This window comes from Manduca sexta, unplaced genomic scaffold (genome assembly GCF_014839805.1).
Source record: "Manduca sexta isolate Smith_Timp_Sample1 unplaced genomic scaffold, JHU_Msex_v1.0 HiC_scaffold_2779, whole genome shotgun sequence".
NCBI lineage: Eukaryota > Metazoa > Arthropoda > Insecta > Lepidoptera > Sphingidae > Manduca > Manduca sexta.
This window is the reverse complement of record NW_023593777.1, coordinates 5,850-15,449: the sequence shown is the minus strand read 5'-3', so window position 1 is coordinate 15,449 and position 9,600 is coordinate 5,850. Positions and strand designations below refer to the sequence as shown.

The window sequence follows — 9,600 nt, the reverse complement described above, 5'->3', positions numbered from 1 at the left end:
TGTAATAAAAAAATATTTGAATGGTTTTTAATAAAGTTAAAAAAGGCATTTTTTTTATTAACATGACTATAGGTACGTTAGTTAGCCTGGCAAGACCGGCTTATACAGACACACCGTATTTTCGGGTGAATGATTTAGGCACTCGAAAGAAAAACAGCAACGTTTATTTTTTCCCATTGTTTTATATAGGTAGATAGACACCGTAAAATGGCTTCTGCACTTGATGGCAGGTAAGTGGCATAATTATTATCATTCGAAATATTATTAATTATTATTTATTTATTTACTTAAGGACCTCCAACGAAGGATACACAGCATATAATAAAAACAACAATGTCATAGGAAAGAAATAGGATGTATTATTATTATTTATTTATTTATTACTTCGAAATAAGATAGCAAATTGTCTGGATCCCGCAATGTGACATAATTATAATTTATAGTTTCTTATATGATGAAATGTACACGTTTACATGTATGTACATTTAATCATATAAGAAACTGGTATAATATTATAGCCATTACCAATATAGCCATGGCTATAACATTATACCAGAAGGTATAGCCATTAAATAAAAAAATATGGGTCTCTTTAATGGGTGTTACTACCTAACTTTAATTATTGTTCTGTGAATAGATCTCGTGGGAGCACCGAGTGTCGGATATCATTATGCGGGTGGATACATTTTTTCCTACCACGGCGGCTACAAATAATAATATGTATGAAGTAACAGAAGTGCGAAGTAGGAACGATCCATCTAGCGTTTGTGCTTAAAATATTAAATCTGTAGTATAGGAATAAACTTTTTTCGAGATTTTTGACATTCATACTGTCATCGACACAATGACAGTTGACAGTTGACACAAGCCAGAAGTATTCAAGTTGTAATTCAAAATATTTAGAAAAAACAAATCATTTTAGGACACCACAGTAACTTTATAAAGAGAAACTTTATAAAATATGGTGGATGCTTTGTAGAATAACTATATAAAATTTGTATCCTAAAACTATCAATTATATACACTACAAGTGTATTCCAATTTATTCAAATCGTACAGGAGACAGTTATACCAATGTTTAAGTGTAAAATACGCGCCTGCCGTACTTGTCTTAATTCCGAAAATGAATACAACGCATTGTTAAATGGCGAAAATTGGCTGGAACTTTTAGAATATTGTTTTGGCATTCACGTAAGTGTGTTATAATTTACTTAAAAAATGCTATTTAACTGAGTACCTACTTTGGATTCGTTTTCATAACCAAGCTCTTATTTTTTTTTTATTACAAGTAAAATATACATACTGCTTCTCATAAACAATAGCAGCACAACCAACACATTCAATTGCAATCTACTAAGCAGCATGCGTTTGTTTCTACATCCTAATTACACTGATTAGAATATTTTTCAAATTGCAACACAACAGTATTGGCACAATTTTGCTTACATGGTACCGGTAGCCGGTAGGGAGCAGCTTGGCTGTGCCCCTGGCATTTCTAATAGTATATGGGGAACAAATGCATCTTACTGTGAAGCACAGTGTTGGCTTGTTTGTCTACTCAGTGAAAAAATATCCAGTGTCACAGAATTATGAGACCTGTCACCTAATAAAGGTGATGCAAGTATCTTATAAATACCTGCTCAGAGAATTACTTACCTACTTTTAATTAGTTATTTATGTTATATGATATGGACATTAAAAACCACAAAATCTTTATTTATCAGGTAAAAGTTCAAGAAGAACCACAGACTATATGCAGAAAATGTTCAGATGTCATTAGGAGTTTTGCCAAGTTTAAGAAGAAATGTCTTTGCGACTGATGCGTTGTGGAAATCTGTCACATCTGAGGATAACTACCTGGTGAGTTGTAATTCTGTATATGTAATATATATAATGAACAGAGACTAAGTATTTTATTAAGCTAGATATTAGGACATATTCTTAGTCTGAAAATACTTAATTCTACAAGTAACTGTGATGGATAAAATAAATAATAATAATATGTGAATCTGTAAATCCTGAGAAGTTGAGGGTGCTTTGAAAGGATTAAATTTTAGTTGCAAATAGATGCTGAATAAAAATGTGGGCTTTTATCCAAAAACTACAAAATGTAACTTTTATTCCATGGAAGGATTTTCATATGGACACTATGAATATAATATGCTAGTATTGAAATAAATAGCATTTGTATGAAGATTACTGATTTCTTATTAGTCAATGCTTATGTCTAACCTAGAACTTGTCATTTATAAAACTTTTTGTATGGTGTTTTATAAAATTTTAATAATATTTATCTGAATAAATCCAATTATAGAACTTGCAGTATCAAGAGTTACAATTTAGTGCTTGATACTTGTCAACAATATTTGTAATAATTTATGTATATCTTTATAGAAACGTTTAATTCAGAATTATACAACAGAAGTTGAAATGATCATGAAAAATAAACTTCTAGACATTCAAAATATTAATGATATCTTTCATGAAAAAAAGAGTGAAATTGGTGCTCATGATATTAAAATTAAAGATGAAGGAAACAAAAATATTGAAATTGAAACAATAAAATTTCTAGATGAAGACTATGAGTATAGATCTGATGATACTTTAGATAATGATTCAGTTAATTTCCATGATAGACTTCAAATAACTTATGACAATGATCACAAAGACAAGGATACCATTAAAAAACGTTTGATTGATGATTGCAAATATGAATCTGATGATGCATTAGATAATAATTTTAGTAAATATAATGATAAACTTCAAGCAATCAATGAAAATGATTTAGAACACAAGGATAACATTGAAAAAGATTTGCTTGATAGTGGTCATAAATGTGGATCTGATGATGGTTTAGATAATGATTCTGGTAATGTTAATAATAGACTTGAGACAACTGATGACAATAGTTTGGGGCACAATGATAACTTTAAAATAAATAATGACACCATAAAGGGTATACTGAAATGCCAGAAATGTAATAAAGTTTATGGTAAGGTCCACAATTTGGAATTTTAACACAGTTTAAATATATACTATTTATAAACATAATGTTCTTAAGTATATTTTTGTAGGAAGGGAGGGATGGCTTAAAATGCACATGACACTCTGTGGCAAAACCAAAGATGAAAAAAAGGAAATCCGTAGAAACAACAAAAAGACACAAGAACACCTGTGTGGTAAGTTTGTGATGATTCAGTGTGTAAATAAAATTTGAAAAATATTGTAAGTTTAAAATTTGTATAATTTTGAAATAAAATGACCACTTATAAACTTCAACAGTTATAAAATTAATTTTAAAGTGTAGTTTATATATTAATACCTATTCTTATTAATATTTATTAATACCTATTCTTTCAAGCTTGCCCTACTATATGTTTGAATTATTAATTTGTTTTAGGCCTTTGTAGATTTACATCCAAATCTGAGCAACTAGTCAGTCGACATTTTGAGGAGCACTGTTCTAGGAATGATTTGCGATGTCAAATGTGCGAATTTGTAGGCAGAGATTTTGCGGATATGGTAGCACACAGGTAAAAAAAAATATATAACTAACTTAATTAAGTATATGTATTTATGAATGAAACTATTATTATCTGAGAATAAGGTTGGAGTTTCGAATAATTTGCTGTACGATAATTTGGGATATCTAGGAGTCTTACATTGAAATAAAACTATTTTTCGGATTTTTATCGCGATTTTATATTTTATAATTTTCTACCGACGTTTCGAATAATTTGCAGCCTACACGGGGGAACTTAGGTCTCGGTCGGCCGAAAAGTATTTTTGTAAGTTATTTGTATAATTGTAAAATGGAGGTAAATGTAGTAATTTAGACTTTTTGGACAACCAACATCTCAGCCCCACCAGTCTACAAAGTCCCCCTGTGACCATGAAGGCTGCAAAGTCTGAAACGTCAGAAGAAAATTATAATATAAAAAAATGCGATAAAATCCAACAAATAGTTTTATTGTAATGTCTAACATTCCCGTAAACATGAGAAATTATTGAAGAAATTATAGATAGTCCTTAATGTTATAGATGTGAATGAGTGCGCTTTCACAAAAATATTTCAATTTTAGGATATCTCACAACTCAGAGGCACTTAAAGTGAAAAAGTCTTGTCCTGCATGCAAAAAACTTTTTGTATCAAGACTGTCCATGCAATTTCACTACAGGTCAGCGCACTTAAACAAAAATGGCGGCTATTGTTCTAAATGTGATATTGAATTTTCCTGTACAAAACTTTCGAATCGCATGTACGTACACATGCAGGGAGGAAGTATGTATGCGACGTCTGTGGATTGAGGTAAGTTATGTTTATAGTTTTTGATTATGATCTTTATGGCGTAGGAATAGGGTTGAAGGACTTGCATATTGTGCAGTGGGACGAATACACGAATTTCTCTTTGTCATATTTCTGGAGTGGGAAATGGGGGCGGGGGGGGGGGGGTGTTGGTAATCATGACGTGATCCATTAGATTTTTTAGAAAAATTCTGGTCATGCAAAACGAAGTATAAATATAACAATTCTTAATAATAATAAAAAAGGGTAATTCGAAATTCATCATTTCATCAAAGCTCGACTTCAGGGTTAGCGTAGAAATGGGAATTAATTATATTAAAGGATGATTAAAATGCAGTATCATGCGTCATTGTAAACAATGTCATAGACGCTTCTATTCCCATCGACCTTTATAAATGATGTATCAGTTCTCTTGAAACTAAAACACATCTTCTAGCCTAATGTTAGTTTTACGATACTTTTATTATGGAAGCCGGTGCTGGTCGTGCGACTTGAGATTTATCGTCGCGCCTCGCAGTGGTGGCGGGAAAATTAATATATGTTCCTTCCGCCATCTTTATATTGTGCATGCATTGGAATAATGTCGAGGTACGAGTTCTGGCACATATGTTATACGGCCACGTTCCATACGTTTGTGCGATAAATTCGAGCAAGGGTAGACAATTTAAAACTATATTATAATATAACTAAGATATTATGTTAGTTATTTCTATAAATTTCGATGCTAAGTAATACAAACCTATTGTGTGGAAAATCGATGTAGTGTATTAATAATGTAGAAAAAAATTATTGAAGCAAATTAATTTGTTGCTATTGTAACGTGCTGTATCGCAGTTTCGGTTATTGTATTAGTTATTTGTGAAATAATTCTTTGGTTTGAAGAAATGTGAAATTTAAAAATAATGGTACTTATTTGAAAGTAGAATGATTTTCTATAGCTTTCTGAATTTCTTGATGGGATATTGTCATTTATATGCATGATAATGTAAATTTAATTTGTTCCAAAAATTTATTGGCTACATTTTTTTTTCTTCATGAGACATTTTAAGTACTATAACATTCAAATTTAATATTTGACCAAATTCGATATTCTAGTACTGGCTGCGATAGATTAAATGTACGTCATATAACCATTGGTATTTACATTGATTAATCAACCACAAGCAAAATAGCTCATTACAAAATAAACGTCAATTCAATCGTGTCACGAATTGAGCGGTAAATAAATTAATGCTATGCAGGTTTACACTGACACTTTGTCATTAAACACTGTGTACATTAATTATGAAATATAAACTGCTTTGACAAGATGAAATAGGTAATATTTATACAAATAACAACGTTTATATTACTTTTTGTGTTATAACGATGTGTAGTATTTAGTGCCGAATAATATATATTGTGAGTTTAAAAATGGATTACTTTAGAATTTAGCTTGTCTTTATATATATTTTTTTCGCGACTGTTTATAAAAGCAAAGAGAAACGACTAGAAAAAGACAACTTGCCAATAAAGGCGTGTTCCCATTCGTATGTTCAGATCTAATTGTTAGAAAATACGAGTCTACTGAGATAGGCGTATTTATGTAGTTGACGCCTTTATTTCATAGTTTATCATGATTGTTTTACTTCATTCGCCTGTCGAGCGCCACGCTTATAAATCATATTTATCGCGTATCTATTACCAAGGAAATAAAAAGCGACCTTAGCAATTAAATTTTAGGAGCTTTACAGCTTTGTTCTTTCCTGCCTTAAGTTATATACTAAGAAAGGTCATATTTACTAAACGTATCGATCCAGTTTTATAGAAAGGAGGTTGTAAGAGTGACGCCGATAGTTATGATTTAAGCGTTGTGAGATTAGATTCATAACTACCAGTACCTTTATATTTTGTTCGGGATCGTATCGTTTCGTTAGAAGGTCATCTGATGATAAATGAAAAACGTCCATAAACAAATCAATACCAGTACTTGGAATGTAGCAAAAAACACGACATGACCCCGTGTTGTTTTATTGGGGTTGGTTGAGGGACTAACACGTGATTAATGCATAGGTCTCTTGATCAATACAAACATCAAAATTAAACCATATCGACTTACGAGTCGCGTTTTTTGGGAAATTCTAGAGGGTAGAGCAATGATACGTTTATTAATTTTGTAGCCGATCATATTGCATATGTGGCAAGTCAGAACAAAAATAAATGACTGATTCATAATATTATGAATACTGAGTGGCGGTACTCGGTATTGAAATTGATCTTTAATAGAAATAATTAAACGATTGTAAGGCCATTGCAATTTTAAAATATTCTTTATCCTGTTTTGGCAAATAAGTCAAGTCAGATAATGGACGGGGGGAGGATTTATGCGTCTGGCAATTTCACTGATCGTAAACCATACCAAGCTAGGGAAGCAACAACCCTATCGAACTGGAACATGTGCGGTGCAAACAAAATCGTTAAAGGTGTGTAACATCAGCTGATTCCAGAAATATAATTACTATCGGTCATTTATCAGTGGTAGTATCGATTCAATGCATTGAAATATACTTGGATGTTTATGTGTGTAATGTTCTGGATGTCTTAGTAGTCAAAGTTGCGTTAAATATAAGTCGTGTATTCGTCTGCCAAGTTTGGATTTGCCGCCCTCTGAATTCGCCGCCCGGGGCATGGGCCCCGACTTACCCTCCCATAGATCCGGGGCTGGCGAACAATAATACTTATACCCTCTTATTCATAGACGTTTTTTTATCTAAGGACGGAGAAATGCTGTGATAACAAGTCTGTTTCTTGGTGCCCAACGGCACTGAGGAATAGACATGCCGTTGTGATTGGCTATATTGAGATACAACAATATTAGCCAATCACAACGGCCCTATGTCACAGCACTGACAAACAGACTTGTTATCACAGCTTTACTCCTTCCTTAAATAAAAAACGTCTATGAATAAAGGTAATAGTATATAATGCATAGATAATGCGCCGAAAAGATAGTTTGGCTAGGCTGGGCTATCTGTGGACCTAAAAATAATTATTTCAATTGGGAGATATGCTTACATGTCTAAAACTGGCTGATAGAATAAGCTATAAATTGTATCTTTTTCACATAAAACTTTCAATTGAGGTGCAGTTTAAATTGCAGCAGATGAACTGAATACACTTCCAAATTAAAGATAATCAGATTAATTTTCAGATTCTTCAAACGAAGCCGAATCATTGAACATTTAAGAAATCACAAGGAAATAAATAATTTTATTTGCGACGAATGCGGTAAAGGATTTAAACGCCACAACAATTTATTGGTAAGTTTGGTCATCGATTCGTCCCGTTCAAGCGTTACGATGTTTCAATGCTATTTAGGTCTGAATTATTCTGTAGTATTGACGGGTCTTTCAATTATTGTAAAAGCGTTAATGGGTATTTCGATTTTATTCGCTTTTATATATTTTATACGAATGAATTGTATTTTTAAATATATTATGTATAAAGTTGATTTTTGATCACAATCATAAATTTAAAAGTATAAAATGGTCTATATAGATTATAGCGATAGTGAAAATTCGAATACTTATTGGTACTCGGGCTAAATTTTTGTTTCTGATATTCGAAGTCTACTTGAATAAACATTCCGTGCTAGCAACTGAACTACGCCCTCAATAGAGACGTACTAACTACTAAAGGTCAAACATCCAAAAGTGGACAACTTGTAAAATTCTGATTATCTTCATATGCGGCGGCTCGTAGCAGATGATTTCGTATAGTATCCTTGGGTGATTTATAAATGTTATCAGCCGTAACGGTTCGCCGGTAAATTAGTAAATTATGATATACTTACTGTGAGTGATGAAGCTGTTGAGGTAAAAAAACGATTGGTAATGATTTATTAATAAACAATTCAACTGTGTTCATCGATCCCTGAACTAAACCATCCACAGTAGTGTGTGATACACGAGCATTGCGATGAAACTTTATTATAATTACTCTATGTCTACGATCAATTATGAGATATATACGAACTAGCTTTTGCTCGCGGCTTCGCCCGCGTGAAGGAGTTTTCCGGGATATTTTTTTCCGACTTAATATGTACCGTTATATTATGACCAAGTTACACAAAATCATTATAAATTGTAGCCTATGTGTTATTCTGATGTATAACCAATATTACTGTAAAGTTTCATTTAAATCCGTGCAGTAGTTAGGTATTTCGTGAAAGAGGAAAAAACATATTACCATTCTCACAAATTTTCGCATTTTTAATATTACTATGATTAAACAGTTAGAATGTATTGACTTATTCGCAAAAGACCAGACTCGAAACTTTGTTAATGGTAATGTATCTTGCAGTTTCACATGAGAACGGTGCACGTGAAAGAACAACCACTGAATTGTACACACTGCAATAAGATGTTCAAAAACCTGTACACATTGAAAATGCACAGAAAGCGACAGTTGGGAACGAAAAACTCGTTAAAATGTGAATTTTGTGGCAAATGTTTTGCATCACCACATTTGCTTCGGAGTCATAGGTTTTGGCATTCTGAGGAAAGACCACATTGTTGTGAAATTTGCGGTTCTAGATACAAAGCGAAGGGGCAACTGAAAGTGCATATGCAGAAACACACTGGCTCCAAACCTTTTGAGTGTGATCTGTGTAGCAAATGTTTTACTACTGCACGAGAGCTGAGAAGGCATGCGAGTGTGCACACAGGTATACGCCCACACAAATGTCCGCACTGTGACAGAACGTTCCATTCTAAGAAGCAAATGTTGAAACACAGTGCTTTTTGCCATAAAGGGTGTGAAGTCGGCAAAGTTGACAAAAGTGCGAATAAATGAATTATTATACCTAGTCTTGCCATAAATATTGTAATAAAGAAAAAAGAAAATTGTTAACTGCAAATAACATTTATTACTTTTACAGTGTGTCAGTTTAATACATAAATATAAAACAATTAAAAATATAAAAAGCTTATTCGAAGTGGTCTCCATTGGCTGCAATACAGTCCTTTAAACGATGAGGCCAGTTATCAATAGAAGCACGCACTCTTTCCATGGGAAAATTCTTCACTGCCAATCGTATAGATTGTTTTAGGGACTCCAAATTATCATGGCGTTTAGAGCAAGCTGTACTCTCTAAAACTGACCACAAATCATAATCCAGCGGATTAAGATCGGGACTAGACGACGGCCAGTCTTCAGCTCTGATGAAGTCCGAAACGTTCGATTCCAACCAAGACTGCGTGGACCGAGCTTTATGACCCGGCGCCGAGTCTTGCTGGAAGGACCATACTTGGTTA

The 9,600-nt window shown here is 32.9% G+C and overlaps 1 protein-coding gene across 1 annotated transcript; it reads left to right on the top strand.

Moving 5' to 3' along the window:
* Positions 1-4,232: 4,232 nt before the first annotated feature.
* LOC119192429 (gastrula zinc finger protein XlCGF7.1-like) lies at positions 4,233-9,141 on the top strand (the record flags this gene model as incomplete). The annotated part of the gene is made up of 3 exons (XM_037446242.1): positions 4,233-4,309; positions 7,497-7,605; positions 8,648-9,141. Coding segments are annotated over 3 exons (678 nt in total), but the record flags the coding sequence as incomplete, so codon positions are not given.
* Positions 9,142-9,600: the final 459 nt, after the last annotated feature.